This window comes from Pan troglodytes, chromosome 9 (assembly GCF_028858775.2).
Source record: "Pan troglodytes isolate AG18354 chromosome 9, NHGRI_mPanTro3-v2.0_pri, whole genome shotgun sequence".
NCBI classification, from domain to species: Eukaryota; Metazoa; Chordata; class Mammalia; order Primates; family Hominidae; genus Pan; species Pan troglodytes.
Window position 1 is genome coordinate 49961040 of NC_072407.2, and position 20527 is coordinate 49981566.

At 39.3% G+C, this 20527-nt stretch overlaps 1 protein-coding gene across 50 annotated transcripts in view; it reads right to left on the bottom strand.

Annotated features, from left to right (window-relative positions):
• Nucleotides 1-20527, bottom strand: part of PHF21A (PHD finger protein 21A) — a 185783-nt gene that overhangs the window by 19329 nt on the left and 145927 nt on the right. For 25 of the 50 annotated variants that reach the window (XR_010147184.1, XR_010147174.1, XR_010147173.1 and 22 more), the window contains 4 exons: nucleotides 19203-19454; nucleotides 17903-17992; nucleotides 13416-13709; nucleotides 1614-1712 (listed from right to left, as the gene is read on the bottom strand). Coding sequence is in view for 34 of the 50 variants with exons in the window: in XM_016920739.4 (XP_016776228.1) it covers nucleotides 1614-1712; nucleotides 13416-13709; nucleotides 17903-17992; nucleotides 19203-19454 (735 nt within the window). In the remaining 16 variants the exon portion in view is untranslated. The remainder of the gene's footprint in view (nucleotides 1-1613; nucleotides 1713-13415; nucleotides 13710-17902; nucleotides 17993-19202; nucleotides 19455-20527) is intronic. The other 25 variants (XR_010147178.1, XR_010147179.1, XR_010147171.1 and 22 more) reach the window with 3 other exon arrangements.

A 20527-nucleotide genomic window follows, 5' to 3' on the forward strand; every position in this document is an offset into this window, starting at 1 on the left:
AGCCTCAGCCTCCCGAGTACCTGGGACTATAGGCACGCGCCACTGCATCCAGCTAATTTTTGTATTTTTAGTAGAGACAGAGTTTCACCATTGGCCGGGCTGGTCTCAAACTCCTGACCTCAGGTGATCCGCCCGCCTCAGCCTCCCAAAGTGGTGGGATTACAGGCGTGAGCCACCGCGCCCAGCCTAAATTTTTGATGATAGAATAAAAAGCTGTCAAAAACTTTTACCTCATATATGTATCCCACATATGCCAAGAGCAATTAACTTTGTTTATGGCAGTGATTCTGTCCAACTAGAAGGTGAACTATATGCTACTACACATGATGGTACTTGCTTGCCCACACTGGGTCTAGCTCCATCACCTAGGCTGGAGTGCAGTGGCACCATCTCAGCTCGCTGCAGCCTAGACCTCCCGGGCTCAAGTGATCCTCCCACCTCAGCCTCCTGGGTAGCTGGGACTACAGACATGTGCTGCCACACCTGGCTAATTTTGTTTATTTTTTGCAGAAACAAGGTCTCACTATGTTTGCCCGGGCTGGATCCTTCAGTTTCCTTTGATAGGGAAATTTTGCTCAATTTTTCCTTCTCAGAGCATAATACTTGTCATTAATTCTGTGGATGATTTCACAAGTTCCTCAGCAATTTTTGTGACTAGTACTTCTTTTTGGCTCAAGTTTTGGTCCTCTTTTTCAAGATAAAATTAAAAATTCATTCATTTCATATCAGAAAGAATTACATTTCCTACTTGTTTTAGGAAACCTGAACTGGCTCAATAAATCACTGCTTTAAAAAAATGGCATGAAGCTTTGATGGCTTTATGCCACTATTTCACATGGTTTCATTATGAAGAAAGCACTAAGGATAGGGGCAAGAGAATTACTGGCCAAATGAAATCTAACTGTCAGATATTCATCATCATATTACCTGTCTACATTTTCCATTTATAGCTGCTTATGCAAAAACATCAAACTGAAAAAATTTGCTTGTCTAAGGACATACAGATTCACATTCTACATTTTTATCAGGGTCTTCTTTGCTATTTATGTTTATAATTCTATCCTAAATTATAGTATAGATGTTACTATTTTCATCCCTACTTTTATGCTTCAATGGATTACTTCTGAGCTACTGATTCATTTGGGGTTTGGGGTTCTAATGTAATACAATGGTTGTAACAAAAACGCACACTTAATAACTGCAATTGATAATATAAATACACATTAGCTGAGTGAACTAGATATCTTATAAATGTTGGCTGAGACAAACAGAACACAGTAATGATTAGGAATGTAATGGGACAGCTGGGAAAATCATCGCTCATCTTAACATTTCAAATTTGTAACATGCATATGAAGAATAACATTTTAAAAAACTTTTCCTTTGATACAATCAAAATGCCTATGTACTAGTGCATGGACCCTCAAGACTACAGTCTAAGAATTCCACTCTAGACCAATCTGACTTGGCAATAACATTGCTGAATAATAAAAGTGCATAAGAAAATGAACATCGAGTTCATTTCATCATTCAGAGAGCAGGTGCCCCTCCTGGTACATGAGAATACACCATACACCATAGACTGAGACCTGCCTTTGGAAACATAGGCCTACCTGAGGGTTCTCCTCCCGTTTTGGTTTGGGTGCAGCAGGTGGGGTGATGGTGCGGCTCTCTGTTTGTTTCTCATCTGTTTCTGTGTGAGATTTAACTGTCTAGGAGAGAAAAATTAAATAAAAATTCAGAATTCGTTTTTTATTAAAAGGATGAAGCAATCAGAAGTTTAATAGTAGTAGTCAAGAAGAAAGAAGACAACATATTCAAATGTGGAACATATTAATAAAAAGGTTAGTATTATAGATTTCATTGGGGGAGGGGAAACTAAAATGTAAAGCCCCAGTTGAAGTTATTAAATTGCATGGCTAGAGTAAATATGAATCTATAAATACGAGTCTAAATAAGGTATATGAAAAGAAAAGTATGGTTTAATTCCTAAGTATAGAAATACGGTACAGGTTGTCCTTTCTGATTTCCATGTATTTTAGAATGTGGGGATAGTTGCCCAGAAGGAAGCCTGCTATTTTTTGTTGTTGTTGTTGTTGTTGTTGTTGTTGTTGTTGTTTTGAGATGGAGTTTTGCTCTCGTTGCCCAGGCTGGAGTGCAATGGCATGATCTCAGTTCACTGCAACCTCTGCCTCCTGGGTTCAAGCAATTCTCCTGCCTCAGCCTCCCTAGTACCTGGGATTACAGGCACCCACTACCACACCCAGCTAATTTTTGTATTTGTAGTAGAGACGGGGTTTCACCATGTTGGTCAGGCTGGTCTTGAACTCCTGACCTCAGGTGATCCACCCACCTCAGCCTCCCAAAGTGCTGGGATTACAGGCGTGAGCCACCATGCCCAGCTCACTGTTTTTATATTATAGGTCAAGCTCCAGCCCACAACCTGCTTAAGATCAGAATGATGTTAAAAACATCTCACATACACAGTCTCCTATTTCGGAACAATTCCAGTCATAATCTCAGAGAGACTGCAGAACCACCCTTACATGGAATATTAAAAATCTGTCTATATAATCCATCAGAGGAGAGATGCAATTGCTAAGAGTGGGCCATCTTGCAAGAGGCTGACTTCCTAATTTTTCCAAGCCTCTTCTTCCAGAAGCTTCTTCTCAAGCAGAAGAAACACCAGTTGATTACCATCTTCAAACACAAAAGGTAGCTAGCATACTGGTAGACTGGGCTTGCATCACTATTCTTACCATGACCAATGGCAAACTCATTTTATGAAGCTCTCCGTAAATACTGAAATAATTTTAAAACAGAAAATATCAAACTATAAACACAAACTTAATTTACTTTTTCAAAATTAGAAAAAATGTGGAAGTAATGCTCCTTTCATATGTCAACAATTAAATAAGTGAGAATAAAACTGATTATTGATGGGCAGGGGCTACATGAGACTTTGGTCCTACAAACAAGACATCTAAAGCTCTCAAAAATCATTATGCTGGAAATATTTTACTAGATCTGAAAAACACAAGCACACAGATCTTCGATTTTCTTTCCTGGCCACTTCCATATTTTCCTTCTGCTTTTATATGATTACATAAAGAAAGCGTAAGCATCTGCCTTATCAATACTGTGGCAACCAGTGCTCTGGGGCCCAAATGCGGCTTTGTATTTTTCCCCCACTGGAGTTCTCTCATATTTCCCCCTTTATACTAAACGCTATGTAAGAGTGGGAATTGTTTTATGCACCTCTTGTTTTTGCATCCCTTTGTGCCTATTATGGTACTTCATGCAGAGCGGGTGTATAGTAAAGAGTTGATTGGGCTTCTGGGTGAAGAGTATGATCTAAGCGAGAATCACTCAAGTCTTTCTCTCTCTCTCTCTCTCACACACACACACACACACACACTTTTTAATCAAAAAGGACACATTTCCTCCATAAAACAAAACACCAGTGGGAAAGTAGTTTACAGTGACATTTTAAAGTCCTGGATGCCCAGAAATCTTATTTTCATGTCTCTTTGAATAGGAAGGAGAGAAGTATGATGGAGGAGGGAGAAAAGAAGGTCAACTATAAGGGTGTGCTGTTCCATTCCAAGGTTGTGTGAAGTCTCTTGGAGTCTCTTACTTCCATTTCTAAGGCTGAGTAAAGCAATTAGCAGCAGTGCTTTTAAGGAAGGGCAAATCAATTCCTTTCCACTAAAAAATTACCCATGGTTCAAATTTCTCTCTCTCATGCAAGAAAAAGTACAATTATCTCAGTGTTATATAAATAATACCAAAAGGATCCAAAAACAAAAATACAAATAAAACAATCAAAACATTGGTGGTGGTGGAGGGTGTCTTTCCTTCGTGGATCTCTTGCTCTGGGGGAAGCCAGCTGCCACGTTGTGAGCAGCACTATGGAGAGGCCCAGATGTGAGGAACGGAACCTCCAGCCAACAGCCAGTGAAGAAGTGAGGTCTGCCAACAACCATGTGATGAGCTCAGATGTGGATTATTAAGCTGTAGCACAGCCTTAAAATTACTGCAGCTCTAGCCAACTAGTTTGACTGTAAACTTGTGAAGGACTATCAGCCAGAACTAAGTTGCAGACCAGAAGGAAATGGGTTAATATATTTAAAGTGCTGAGCAAAAAAACCCCTATCAACCAAGAATTCTATATCCTGCAAAACTATTCTTCAAAAATGGAGAAATTAAGACATTCCCAGATAAACAAAACCAGAGGACATTCACTGCTAGTATACCAGTTCTAAAAGATATGTTAAAGGGAGTCCCTTCAGGCTGAAATGAAAGGACACTAGACAGTAACTCGAAGCCATATAAAGAAACAAGAACTCCAATAAACTTAACTAGATGAATAAATATAAAAGCCAGTGTTATTATTTTTTTATTTTTAACTTCTCTTTTTGTTTCCTATATGACTTAAAAGACAAATGCACAAAGTAATTATATATCTATATTAGTGGGCACACAATGTATAAGATATAATTTGTGACAGTAACAACATAAAGGAGGGGCAGAGCTGTATAGGAGCAGAGCTTCTTTTTCCTTCATTGTCACTGGCAAAGCTTTTATTATTTATTTATTTATTTATTTTTATTTTAGATTTGAGGGTACAGTGCAGGTTTGTTACATGGATATATTGCATGACGCTGAGATTGGGGCTTCAACTGAAACCATACAAGCGGGGTTTTAAAAATCTAAGCTGGGGTTAATTCAAACTAGATTGTTAAAAATGTATGAATGTTTACTGTAATCCCCAAGGTAACCACTAAGAAAATAATTATATACAGAAACAGAAATGAGGAAAGCATGAAAATGACACACTAAGAAAAAAAAATCAAACAAAAAAGGCAGTATTAGAGGAAATGAAGAACAAAAAACGTAAGATATACAGAAAACAAATAGCAAAATGGCATAAGTCCTTCCTTACCAGTAATCACTTAAATGTAACTGGATTAAACTCACCAATTAAAAGACAGACTGGCAGAATGAACAAAACACATGATCTAATGATATGCTGTAAGAGAGACTCCTTTTAGAGAAAAAGACACAAAAAGGTTGAAAGTGAAAGGATGTTTATAATGAATGGCTATAGTACTATTAGACAAAAGTGACTTAAAGTCAACAACTGTTACGAGAGACAAAGAACCTCATTATATAACATACTGACAAAAGGGTCGATTCAAAAAGATGATATAACAGTTATAATCATATATGTACCAGACAACAGAGCCCCAAAATATATGAAGAAACTATTGAAAGGATTGAGGACAGAAATAAACAGTTCTACAATAATAAATGGAGACTTCAATATCCCTCTTTAAGTAATGGATAAAACTTGTGCAGAGATTAAAAAGGACACAGGGAACTTGAACAACACTATACACCAATTAGACCTGTCAGGCATACAAAGAATACTCCACTCCACATGAGCAGCATGCATACTTTTATCAAGTGTACATGAAACATTCTCCAGGACAGATTATATGTTAGGCCACAAAACAAATATTAATAAATTTAGAAAGACTAGAACCACATAAAATCTCTTCACCAGCCACAATGGAAAAAAACTAGAAATTAATGACAGCAGAAAAACTAGAAAACTCACAAGTGTATGGAAATTAAACAACACATTCTTAAACAAGCAATGGGTAAAAGAAGAAATCACTAGGGAAATTAGAAAATACTTTGAGAGAAATGAAAACAAGGCCACAACATACCAAAACTTATGCGATGCTGTGAAAGCAGTACTCAGAGGGAAACTTATAGCTGCTAACAGTCTATATTAAAAAAGAAGAAAGAGCTCAAATCAATAACCTAACTTTACACCTTAAGAAACAGAAAAAGAACTAAATTCAAAGCAAAAAAAAAAAAAAAAAGAAAAAAGAAAATAAAGTCTAGGATGAAGATAAATGAAATAGAGAAGAACAACAGACTCAACAAAACCAAAAGGTGAATCTTCGAAAAGAATAACAAAATTGACAAACCTCTGGCTTAGACTAAGAAAATAAGAAGATACAAATAACTAAAACCAAAAATGAAACTGAGGACATTACATCTCATAGAATTCAAAAGGATTATAGGAGAATATATTGAAAAACTGTACACCAACAAACTAGACAACATAGATGCAATGGAAAACTCCTAAAAACACACACATTACCAAAATTGACTCAAGATAAAGAAAATCTCAACAGACCTGTAACAACTAGTGATTGAAACAGTAATCAAAATTCTCCCCGAAAAGAAAAAGTATAGGATCAGATGGTTTTATTAGTGAATTCTACCAAACATTTAAAGAATTAGCACCAATCTGTCTCAAATTCCAGAAAATACACTCTTAAATCATTCTATGAGGCCAGCACTACTCTGATACCAAAGCCAAAGACACCAAAGAATAGAAAATGGGCTGGGCGTGGTGGCTCACTTTGAGAGGCCAAGGCAGGCAGATAGCTTGAGCTCAGGGGTTCAAGACCAGCCTGAGCAACATGACAAAACCTGGTCTCAAAAAAAAAAAAAAATTATATATATATATATATATATATATACACACACACACACACATATATGTTAGCCAGGCATGGTGGTGCGCAACTGTAGTCCCAGCTACTTGGGAAGCTGAGGCGGCAGGATCACTTGAGCCGAAATCATGCCACTGTACTCCAGCCTGGGTGACAGAGCAAGATTCTGCCCTGTCTCCAAAAAATAACGAAAAAAATTAAATTATAGATCAGGCTTGGTGCTCATGCCTATAATCCCAACACTTTGGGAAGCCAAGGTCGGGGGATCACTTGAGTCCATGAGTTCGAGACCAGCCTGGGCAAGAAAGTGAGACCCCATCTCTACATAAAATTTAACAAAATTAGCCAGGGATGGTGGTGCATGCCTATAGTCCTAGTTACTTGGGAGGCTGAAATGGGAGGATCACTTGAGCCTGGGAGGTTGAGGCTGCAGTGAGCTGCAATTGTACCACTACATTCCAGTCTGGGTAACACAGCAAGACCCTGCCTCCAAAAAAACAAAAACCAAAAGAATAGAAAATTACAGACCAATATCCCTTATGAATATAGATGCAAAAACCCTCAACAACAACAAAAATTCCTCAACAAAATACCAGCAAACTGAATCCAAGAGCATATTAAAAGGATGATACACTATGACAAAGCCAGATTTATCCCAAGAGTGGAAGGGTGGTTCAATGTAAGAAAATCAATATAATATACCACATTAACAGAACCAAGGGGGAAAAAAAAACATGGTATCTCAACTGGTGTAGAAAAAGCATTTGTCAAAATCTAGCACCCCACTACACACACAAAAAAGGTTAACTATGTGAGGAGATAGATATATTAATTAGCTTGATTATAGTAATCATTTCACTATGTATATGTATATCAAACCATCATATTGTATACCTTATACATATACAGTTTTTATTTTTAAAATTCCAGTTATCTATTCATAAAAACACTCAGAAAGCTTGGAATAAAAGGGAATTTCCTAGACTTTATAAAAAAATTTATGAAAACACAGCTAACATCATACTCAATGGTGAAAGCTTTCCACTTGAGATCAACAACAAGACAAGAATGTTTGTTTTCACCATTGCTATTTGATATTGTACTGGAAGTTTAGGCCAGAGCAATTAGGCAAGAAAAAGAAAAGGCACCCAAATTGGAAAGGAAGATGTAAATCTCTATTTGCAGATGACATGATCTTACAGAGAAAAAAACTCAAAGAATCCATAAAACAAATACTAGAGCTAATAAACAAATTCAGCAAAGTTGTAGGGTACAAGATCAAGACAAAAATCAGCTGTCTATCTAAGGACTGTATTAAGAAAGCAAAAAGGCAAACTGGAACAGGAGAAAATATTTGCAAATCATGTAACTGGTAAGGGTCTAGTATCCAGATTATATAAAGAACTCTTACAACTCAACAACAGAAAAATAACCCAATTTAAAAATTGGCAAAGGATTTGAATAGACCTTTTTCCATGGATGTACAAATGGCCAACAAGCACATGAAAAGATGCTCAGCATCATTAGTCATTAGGGAAATGCACATCAACACTACTTTGCACCCACTGAAATGGCTATAAATAAAACAAAAAGGAAAGTAATAGGTGTGGTAAGGATGCGGAGACAATGGAATGCTCATGTACTGCCGTTGGGAATGGAAAATGATTCAGCTGCTGTGGAAAACAGTTTGGCAGTTCTTCAAATAGTTGAGCAGAATTACTGTATGACCCAGCAATTTCTACTCCTAGGTATATACCCCAAAGAACTGAAAACAAGTAGTCATACAAATGCTTGCACATGAATGTTCACAGCAGAACTATGCACAATAGCCAAAAAGTGGAACCAACCAATGTCTTATGATTTCCTAGGTCTACCAAGAGATGAATGAATAAACACATTGTGGTATATACATGTCATGGAATATTATTCAGCCATTTAAAATAGAAGGGGGCACTGATATGTATTACCATATTGATGACTCTCAAAAACATGCTAAGTGAAAGCAGCCATAAGAGATCACATATTGTATGATTCTATGTATATGAAATATCCAGAACAGGTACATCTATGGAGACAGAAAGCAGACTGGTGATTGCCAGCGGCAGAGGGCAAAAGTTAAATAATTGCTTAATGGATACTGGGTTTTATTTTGGGGTAATGAAAATGTTGTGTAACTTAATAGAAGTGATGGTTGCACAATACTGTGAATATACTAAATGCCACTGAACTGTTATTTTAAAATGATTAATTTTCTGTGATTTCACCTCAATTAAAAAAAAATTGGATTTAGAAAACAAAAAAGAATTCATGGATATCCCTTCGATGAATCTAAAGTTTGGTCTCTATCTGAGATTATAAACCATCATGCAGACTTGAAATTGTCTTGCAGATGTTATTTTCTGCATATATGGTGTTTAAACAGTTACCAGTATTTTAACAACTTGGCAACTTTTAAAAACATCTGGATTTCAGGCTTTTCTTGGAGAAGTCTCCATGTGATAAAAGTTTGTTATTGCCAAGAAGCAGCTGCTTCCTTGAGATGAAGCATATTACTGTGCAGTTTGCCACAGTTTCTTCCATTTTCTATTGTCAATTATTATCATGCTTGTCTTACTTATTATTTTAAAGGGGAATTAAGAATAAAAGCGGGGTATCTCTTATACTCATGTTCCCACTGAAAGTGGAAAAATAAATAAAAAGTCCAGTTGTTTACTCCTAGCCTGTTTCACTCACTTACATCTCCTCTTCGAACCCACGGTTGCTGGAATTTGCAACTCCTGTTCTTTTTGGTATAATAAAAGAATCCAAAAACTCTGCACAAACCTAGAATGAAGTTAATCAAGTATACTTTATATACTTGTCTGCATGAAAAATCAAAGGTAGGCAGGTGCAAATAAATGTCCAAATAATTTCGTTAGTCAAGGTTAAATAGATTGGGATTGAAGGCAAAGCAAAATCCATGGTTTGGTCACTTGGAACTATTTTCTCTACTATAGCACCAGTATTAAAATGGGGTAAGGGGAGGCATCAGCTCTGGTTGACTAACAGGGAAAACAGAAATTTGAAGATAATACATTGGATAATATTATTATCTTGTAAGTACTTCTCTTTAGAAGATACTGTGCAGATTCCTATGAAAAATATTTATGGTAACGTGGCAATTTTTTTCCCCACAGAACCTTGGGATTTTTTTCAGTAGCTCTGAATTGACGACATACATAGAAGTCTTTGTTGCAGGGTGGCAGTGGGGTGGAGAAGAAACATAATTCCTGAGAACTCCATCAGGCATAGTCTAATAAACATTAAATACCTGACTTCATTTCATCACCAACAGGTGTTAGCCCCATTTTAGAGCGCTGGAGAGGACAAGGACAGGGGAGGTGATGTGAAGGCTATATCGTAAGTCTTCTGGCTTCATCTACTTTTCTGTCTAAAACGAGTCTTCAGCTTCAAAGATTTTTAAACCCTATCACTTGTTTTCTCAGAGCCACAGTGTAATGTGGTTTCTAATAAGGGATAAGATCTCTTATTTGGGGTAGATAAGGAAGTTGGTTATGTCTGACAGGGGAAGGACACGTGAGACCACTGCTGTTATAACTGGCATTGCCTTCTCCCATTCCTATGCCAATGTGGGAGGCCATGCTTCCTTCCCTGGAGACACAGCCTCAATGCCTGCTCCAAACACACTAGAAACTGAGTTCCGTGAGGGTACGGGCTTTAGTTTATCCACCTTATATATAGACATCACATGCAGCATAGCAACTGGTACTTAACACATTTTTATTAAATGAATGATGTTATCATCTAAAGGGAATAGCAGAAAGCAAAAGGGAACCTATTTAGCCTGGTCATAGAGAGAACGTTGGATATGGGTTTGGTAACTCTGTGAACAGGTGTGAACAGGTTCTTCCATGGCTACATACATTACATTGTTTTACCTTTAGCTCTATGATCTATGAGATCTCTTACTGGCTATAAATGTGATACTGGAAATGAAATATAAATAGAAAACAAGGATAGTTGAAAGATACGAAGTAAGAGAATCCTGAGAATGCAATCTAGTCTAAAGAGAGTCTCTGCTGATCAGGCTTGGTAACCTCTAAGACTATTATGCCAGGCTGCCCAGCAAACTAAAATAACAATGACTGAATTCCTTTATTAGACCAAAAAGAAGAGAGAACATTGGCCGGGCGTGGTGGCTCATGCCTGTAATCCCAGCACTTTGGGAGGCCGAGGCAGGAGGATCACGAGGTCAGGAGATCGAGACCATCCTGGCTAACACGGTGAAACCCCATCTCTACTAAAAATACAAAAAATTAGCCAGGCATGGTGGCAGGCACATGTAGTCCCAGCTACTTGGGAGGTTGAGGCAGGAGAATGGCATGAACCCGGGAGGCGGAGCTTGCAGTGAGCCGGGATCGCGCCACTGCACTCCAGCCTGGGCGACAGAGCGAGACTCTGTCTCAAAAAAGAGAAGAGAGAACATGAAATTTACTGCTACAAAAGAAATTATTTTAATTCTTAAGATTTCAAGGATATCTTTTTATAATATTATAATTAAAATAAAAAGCTCTATCAACGTGAAGGCCACGACAGGAAAAGATGCTTAAGATCTATTAAAGTAGGGAAAAAACCAAATTACAAAATACATAAGTTTGATTTTGGTTTTTGCTTTAAAAATGTTTTACACGTACATAGAAAATATCTGGGGGCCGGGTGTGGTGGCTCACACCTGTAATCCCACCACTTTGGGAGGCCAAGGCAGGTGGGTCGCCTGAGGTCAGGAGTCTGAGACCAGCCTGGCCAACATGGTGAAACTCTGTCTCTACTAAAAATACAAAAATTAGCCAGGTGAGATGGCGGGCACCTGTAATCTCAGCTACTTGGGAGGCTGAGGCAGGAGAATTGTTTGAATCCGGGAGGTGGAGGTTGCAGTGAGCTGAGATCCCACCATTGCACTCCAGCCTGGGTGACAAGAGTAAAACTCTGTGTCAAAAAAAAAAAAAAAAAAAGAAAAGAAAAAAAAAATCTGTAAGAATATAATCTAAACTGTTATAGTAATTAACTCCTGGGGGTAAAATTATGATAAAAGTTTACTCTCTCTTTAGATTACGGGGAAAAGCACTTTCTACAATTTATATTTTTGTAATGTTTGAATCTGTTTTAAAAATGAACTTGTACTATCTTTGTAATCAGAAAAGAAATGTAAAAATAAAATGAAACCAAAACAATTTGTCTCCTAAAAATATCTTTATCAAAAAAAGAGGTAAAGAGAAATAATATTTAATAACCTAAAATAGTGTTGTGAAACGAGGTTCTGTGGAACACTGAGGCTCCTCAGAGGTTCTTTGAGAGCCAGTGCAAAACAACAGGTCCCCACCCAAACTCCTAAGCTTGAGCATCTGACTCTCAGTAGTTTAATACCAAAGTTCTGCTGTCAATAAGTTTGAAATTTTCTGTGTTAAAATATGTGTAAATAATTTATTTCTGGGCTAGGCGTGGTGGCTCATGCCTGTAATCCCACCACTTTGGGAGGCTGAGGCAGGCAGGTCACTTGAGGTTGGGAGTTTGAGATCAGCTGACCAACATGGAGAAACCCCGTCTCTACTAAAAATACAAAATTAGCCAGGCATGGTGGCTGACGTCTGTAATCCCAGCTACTCAGGAGGCTGAGGCAGGGAGAATCACCTGAACCTGGGAGGCGGAGGTTGCAGTGAGCCGAGATCGTGCCATTGCACTCCAGCCTGGGCAACAAGAGTGAAACTCCATCTCAAAATAATAATAATAATAATAATAATTTATTTCTGAATGTTTCTCAAAGCACTTCCTGGGGTTTGAATAGGTTCCCCAGGAATTGAGATGTGTTCTTGTGTTTCCTAAGCACAGATTTTGATAACTAGCTTCTTGAGTGCAAAGTCTGCCGCATTTGTGAGCTGCCTGGGTTTAAGGTCTAGTACCCTATGCATAGGTTCCTCTGCTCAAGAAGACTAAGGCAGCAGGCAGCATCTGAACAGCCTCTCTGAATCATGGTCCATCCAGAAGCAGAAGATTCAGGATCACCACAGACTATTTTCAGATAAATGAGAAGTCAAGACTGAACAATTAGAAATAGGTCGATGACTTTTTAAAGCAACTTTCTTGAGACAGAATGCTTTTCTTTGCCAAATTCTTCTTTCTCATCACTAGTCGTTTTTCAAATAGGATAAGGTGACTGCCTATAAATCCTTCTTGTTGTTTTCAGAGGTCTTTCTGCTACAGAACCTTCAAGTATTTTTGCAGGTTACTTGTATGTCTCTAGCCTCGTTTTTTAAGATAAAATCTGACTTCAGGAAATATAAATGAAATGTTTCAATATTTGAGCTAAAATATCTGCATCCTCTAAAGTTAAAGAATGCTTTTTGGAAATTTTAATTTTTTTTGTTTGGCTCCCCATTATCTGTAACAATCAAAGAAAAGTCTTTGAAATGAAATCCCTTTCCCTGTTTTGTTTATTCTTCCTGACTTTCACAGTCCTATCTTCATCTGGATTCTTATTGGGCCGAAACTAACATGGCGTTTTCTGTTTACTACCTCATCTGTGCTTACTGACGGAGGGCAGCAGAGCCTGTCTGTGAATTTCCACATCAGAACCACCAGGGGGAGCTCACTCACACAGGAATCCCAGCCCATCTACGAGGGGATGGTGGGGAAAGCAAACCAACTTTCTTCAGTAAGAATGACCCTTCTGCACGTGGATGAATTATCGCACATAAGCGACAGCTTACTGACAATGGTGGTGAGATGAAGAGCCCTTGAGAAAATGTATTTAGAGAAAGCCCAGCAGCCATATGCCTCAACGACAAAGCTACTGCCCAGAGCAGGTACATACTCTGCCTGTACCTGTTTTTCAAGACTTGGCTTGCTAAGCTGTACAGTTTGAGGTCCAGCGAGTCTGGTCCCTGGAGTAGCTATCACAATGCTGGTGAGCTGGGCCATGGGGAACGTTTTGGCTATGGTTGCAGTCTGCCCATTGACGACACGGACGGGGTGGATGGAATTCTGGGATGTGGGAAGGGTTGTGGGGGTGAACTTGGTCAGCATGACAGGCCTCTGGATAAGCTGAGGAGCTGCGAGCATGGGAGGTGGTGCTGGGGCAATAGGAATGTTATTCTGGGCCACAGGCTTGGGTCGAACCTATAGGGGAAAGAGAGAATAATTATTGTATTACTTAAGCTGCTCAAGTCCTATAAAAGCAAATCTTCCACACTCTATGTATGAAATGGTGTTTAATACACTTATTAATGTTCATTTTGGTATATTAATTCTATAGACCTCAGAGCATATAATCTTATACAAGACTCATCAGCTCTTGAGGCCCAAACCTCACCCTAGAACATAGCTTTTGATTCTAAACCCTGAGCTCCCTCTTCTACACCATGCCACCTCTTCTAGCTGAGGTCAAAGGCCTAATCCAGAGACTGGTCCCACCCAGAACTTGTGCACAGTATAGTCATAATGTTGCCAATAGCCTTAACTCACATTTGAAATTTCTTCATATCCACAGCTTCAGTGCACCCCCATTTCTGGCCCTCTAACTCCCTGTTCTTGGCCACTCCTCCTCTCAGTCTCCTTTGTGGGCTTACTCTTCCTCTGCCTCATCCTAAATGTGAGTATTTCTTAGGATTTTTTTCCCTGGCACTCCTTTTCTTCCCAATGTTCTCATTATTCCTAGGAGCTTTTGCCCATCTCATGGCTTCAATTACCATCTATGTACTGAAGACTTTCACACTTTTACCTCAGAACCTGAGACACTTCCTGAACTTCAGAATTATACAATACTTGAATATCTCAAAAGTTCAAAATCAACATGTCTAAGACTCATCAATTTCTTCTTCCAATCTTCTCTTCCTCTGATAATTGCCTCAGTAAGTGCCCTTTTCTTGACAAATTTTGGAATCACTCTTGATGATTCCTACCCCACCCTCTACTCTCTAAATACTTCTCAAATCTGTCTACTTCTATCCTCACTCCACTATCTACTATCCTAGCTTATGTTTGGCTCACTAAAAACAGTGAAAAAAAGTTACAGTTAAAAACATGAGGTCAGCCTTGCTTGGGTTCAAATCCTGGTTCTACCACTCACTAGCTGTGTAACCTGAGGTAACATACTTGATTTTTAATAGCCAGTTTTTGTTTTTTTGTTTGTTGTTGTTGTTGTTTGAGATGGAGTCTCGCTCTGTTGCCAGGCTGGAGTGCAGTGGCGCGATCTCGGCTCACAGCAGCCTCCGCCTCCCAGGTTCAAGTGATTCTCCTGCCCCAGCCTCCTGAGTAGCTGGGGCTACAGGCACATGCCAGCACGCCCAGCTAATTTTGTATTTTTAGTACAGACAGGGTTTCATCATGTTGGCCAGGATGGTATCAATCTTCTGACCTCGGGATCCACCCACCTTGGCCTCCCAGAGTGCTGGGATTACAGATGTGAGCCACTGCACCCAGCCATAAGCCAGTATTTTTCAAACTTTTAAAACTGTGACCCTGTGGGCAAAACGCTTTCCCCTTATGCATGAAGCTTGACCTTCAATTAACTCTTTAGCTCTGCTCTCCTGGAAATAAGAATGTCAACTATATTACCAGGCAACACTGCTTATGATAAAAATGACCCTTTCCTGGCCGGGCACAGTGGCTCACACCTGTAATCCCAACACTTCGGGAGGCTGAGGCTGGTGGATCACTTGAGGCCAGGAGTTTGAGACCGGCCTGGCCAACATAGTGAAACCCATCTCTACTAAAAATACAAACATTAGCCAGGCATGGTGGCACACACTTGTAATCCCAGCTACTTGAGAGGCTGAGACATAAGGATTGCTTGAACCTGGGACGTGGAGGTTGCAGTGAGCTGAGATAGTGCCACTGCACTCCAGCCTGGGTGATAGAGTGAGACCCTGTCTTAAAAAAAAAAAAAAAAAAATCCCTTATTGCTAAATCAAATCTGGATGGGCTTGAGGGGACCCCATGATTTGGGCTTCCCTAAGTGGGGTGACTCTCATAACTTGGGCACATCCATTGTGGGGACCTTGAAGCCATGCCTATGTAGTTTTTATAAGATACATTGGCTCCTGTGGGCATAAGGCTTCTATGCCAAGGTGGCTTTCCCACTGTCTTAGATAAGGAGCTTATTTCCTTACACCTGAGCTATCCTTGGACAGCTGTAGGGACTGCTGTATGGACTCATTGAAGACAAATGTCTGATGCTATCTTGCTCACAAGCTGTGGTTTCTGTCCTGTATCATTCCAAGTAGACTGGTGCCAAGTGTGGCCCATGAAAGTCTTGTCGGTATGAATGTCTGACTGAACTTAAAACGACCCTGTGGTGGGTGCTACTGACTTAACAGTAAGAAATATATTTTACTCTGTAATCAGCATGTGCCTATAGACATGTATCTCTAAAACAAAAACTTTCTGAAATAGAGAACACAGTATGTGCTATGTACTCTTAATAGTTCATATTCTATTCTATTCTATTCTATTCATTTTATTTAAACACTCTGGTTACAATCCACTAAACTGCTTTCACAACAAGTGGGTCATGATCCACTGTTTGAAAAACATGGACTAAACCTTAGATTCCTTACCCTAAAAAGAGTAATACCTATTTGCATAGGGTTGTTGTAACAATTAAAATGGATACTCCATGTAAAGTGCCTAGCATAGTACCTAGTATGTAGCAAGATTCTCTCAACATTGGTTATTACCATTATTGACAATGTCTTAACTGTTCTTCCTGCCCACAGTCTTGACCATCCCCAATTTATTCTCTGCACAGAGGCAAGAAGGAATTTTCTAAAACATAAATCTGACCACATCAAGTGCTTGCTTGAAAATGCTTTAATGAATGCCTGCTGCTCCTAGGATAAGGCCCAGGTTCTTGCATAGCCTACAAGGTTCCACCAGCTCTGGCCCTAGTGGACTTCTCCAACCTCAACTCTAACTAACTCTAGCCTGCATGAGCCACATGGCCCTCTGTGCTCAGCCACAGCAAACCTCCTTTGGTTCTTTAAACTTAACACATTTCTCCACCCTGGAACTACATACATGTTCTGTCCTCTGCCTGGGACATTTTTATTCTTCTTTCAAAGTTTTATCAGGCTAACTCAGCTAGGATTTTAGGTCAGACTGAATGTCAACTCATCAAAGAAAGCTTGAAGGAATCTTCTCTAATACTCTTAAAAATAGGCAGGCAGGCCGGGCGCGGTGGCTCAGGCCTGTAATCCCAGCACTTTGGGAGGCCGAGGCAGGTGGATCACCCTGAGGTCAGGAGTTTGAGACATTCCTGACCAACATGACAAAACCCCGTCTCTACTAAAAATACAAAAATTAGCCGGGCGTGGTGGCACATGCATGTAATCCCCAACTACTTGGAAGGCTGAGGAAGGAGAATCGCTTGAACCTGGTGGGTGGAGGTTGCAGTGAGCCTAGATCGTGCCACTGCACTCCAGCCTGTGCGATGGGAGCGAGACTCCATTGCAAAAAAAAAAAAAAAAAATAGGCAGGTATCCCTCCCATGTGCTCTCAGACTACCCTCTGAGGTATTTATTAGGGATTTATCTGATAAACAAATGATATCATCTTATCTCATATTAGCACTGCCCATCCTTCTCCCCAGAGGCTATTTGGAAATCATTTACACTACTGACCACAAAACTCCTTCTTCTTCTCCCTTTGTCTGAAAACTAGGGCCTCAGATAGGAACTCTCAGCCTTCCTACCAAGGAAGTCAACACTCCTCAAGGTCCAGAATGGGGAAATCTTGACATTTTGCACTGGGAATGGTGAAAGTTAGCCTAATTGCTGGAAGAACACTCTCAGGAGAGTATGGTCATGCAGAGCTGCTTGGGCCTAGGGAGAAAGTCCTCTGTACAGACTCCTAGCTTAAAGGCTTTGCCTTTAAGCATGATTCTTAAAACCATCACTTTCCAGGGTAGAACTGAAGAATAGTTTCTACTAGTTGGTTTAGCTGTTGTTTCCTTCCCTACTCTTTTTGGCATGTAGGAAAGAAATAAGAAGTGTTAATTGCATTCTTTCCCCACTGCCAGGCAGACTTTGGCTAAATTCTTCTAGTAAGTTTAAGGTTTATAATGGTTTTAATTATTTTAAATTTAGAAAATGTTCCCTTTCCTTTACTTCCCCCTGCTACTGCCTTTGGTCATTGCTAATAAACCATGATGACAAAATAAACTTCTTCATAGTACAGAAATCAACGGTCAGAATGTTTAGCTAAGCGGGATAGACAGCTGGGCTGACAAGCCCCATTACAGGCTACTTAGAAAGAGCCCATGAGGATTTTTGTCCCATCTAACCTATCATTGAGCTTGTCATTGGTTTACTCACCTGTGGAAGAAAGTTTGGACGTGGAGTGAGTCTAGGAGGGGGGATAAACTGTGGTACTTTGATGGGCTGAGGAGGTGTTGCCTGAACCTGCTAAAAAATGAGGAAGATAAATAAACCAGAGAGAACAATTACTCTTCAATATCAAAGCTAGTATTTTTAGCATCACTATTCTTTGGATCAGACAATATTTTCTACAAGCTTTCATCGTAAGTTAATCATCTGAATTAACACTGCATTAGGAAACTTTTTAACTCTCCCACCTGCGTGCTTTACCCTATAAAATGAACCAACCACACTTCTGTTTCCTCCTACACCTAATGGAGAACATAGCAGGCTCAGTAAATCTTAGACAATTTTCTCTGACACTCAAGAACTTTTGCATTAACGTATTTTAAAAGTCAAGACTGGATCCAAAGTAAAATCAAACTTGCTGCTTAGCCAGATAGGCTTTTTCCTGATATAAGCTAACAGTGAATGGCTTTATTCCTATAGAAAATTTTCTAACTCTCAGTATCTGGTTGAGTGACCTCGTTGCTTCTCTAAGGATTCCTGGGTAAGCGGTGAACCTTCACTTTATTGCTCTCTAGTTTCACTCACCACTGGTATTCAAAAGCCACCGAGAGCTCTTAGGTGCCATTTTAAGGGAATTTTACATCAAAATTTAGATATATTTCTCCCAAGCTTCTGAGAATATCAGTTTTCTAAATGGCTCGATCCTAGAACTCTCATGAAAATTCTTGTTCAAGTACTTCCTCCTTAAAGGGATTTTTTTTTTTTTTCCTGAACAAAACTTGGGCACTGACACGGTTAATTTGTGAGTTTCTTGAATATTTTTAAAGTGCCTCAACTAACTCCAGTTCTTTCTGGGTACAATCAATTTAAAGAGATATTAAAACTAAAAGAATTATCAGGGAGTTTTCACCAAGGCAGTAATACAGCACAAGAGAGTTTAAGCACTCAAGTTTCACAGGAAAACACTGTAGAGAGAGTGAAGGGACAGGGAGACATAAATGAAACAGTGTGTATGCCTCTGTGAAGGAGACCTTCCCCCTAAAATCAAGTCATACTTTGACCTCAGATAATGCACTGAATTTAGTCCTTGGTGTCAGGACGCTTCTGTAGTGATTTGAGCAGATAACAGAAATGCCATATTCCCTTGTCAGCCCCAAAGGGGAATTTGGTATGCTAGAAGAATGATGGAAACTGAGAAATCCAGCAGGAGCCTAGAAGGGATATACTATACAAATGCGTATCCTAACCTTCTCATGTGATCACACATGAGGAGCAGCTGCTGGCTTACCAGAGTGACTGTGTTTTTTGCCACAATTTGGACAGCCTCTGCCCCAGGCCCAGTGACCTTACTAGACGTCTGGAGGTTGACTGGTGTGTTCTGCACATCAGTGCTGAGCACAGCCTTCTGACTGTTGATGGCGGTCACCATAGCAATGGTAGGTCTCTGGCCCACCACAGAGGCAGGCATGGTCGCAGTTGCTGCTTTCAAGACGAGAGGTAGTGTCTTTGTGGTAATCATAGAAGCTGTAGTTACAGTCTTCTAGGAGACAGGGAAAACAGATATTAGGACACTAAATCTAAACTAAATAATAAACTAAATCCCACTAAACAATATGCTGCTTAACCTTGGAAGAAAACAAAACAATAATTCTCATAATCAAGTTTCTCTGTAGAACAACATTTCTTTTGTGTACATACAGCACACTCCTTACTACAGAGAAAGGCAATCTCTAGTTTTCAAGAGTTCTCATATTGGTGTCACTTGTAAATGGGTAAGTTCATAGTAATAACTGCAGACTAATTCAGGCACAGGGTTTTCAACAACAAATGGGGTAGGTATACAGATACAGAATGTGAGTATACTTAATTCTTTTAGTTTTTCTAGTTCTTTGCTTGCTGTCAATTAATTTAAACTTTGTACTAGTTGCAAATCAATGAGGTACATGTCATTTCTATCCTAACTGCTACAAGCTCACCAATATGAAGAAAGCTACCATACAGTTCTGGATATCTGCTTCCTGAGACACAAAGGCTGGGGTAAAAGGACAGTGTCTTTTTCTTTCTTTCTTTCTTTCTTTTTTTTTTTTTTTTATGGTGTCACCCTGGAGAGAAGGAAGGGAAACTCACATAAGGATTAGCATGTCGCCTCTGAGGTAGTTACCCTGGAGGCAATGAGTCCCAAAGCTCCAGATAATGAAACATGTTAGCCAATGAGTATATAGTAAATACCAGTTCTTGATACTAAAGGGATATTATGAGTTACTACCTATAATCTTTTCTCTGGAGAACTGCTGCAGAAGTGATCAAAGATGCAATGAAACATGACAAGGTGAAAACAAACATCTGAGTTTTAAAAGCCTGAGAGATCAGAAGATGAACTGAGGTGAGAGGACTTGACTGATGCTCCTTAAGTGCTATTGCAGCTTTGAAGCTGTACTTTTCTAGACTTTTTACTAGAATAATTAAAGGAATCAGTTACAAAACAAACAAAAAAATATAAACCAACTCATTATATGGCCTAAACATCTATCTGGAGATAGATCGACATTTCAGGAACATGAAAATTTATCTGGTCAAACTCATTGATTCTGATTTTGATACTACTCCACCTTT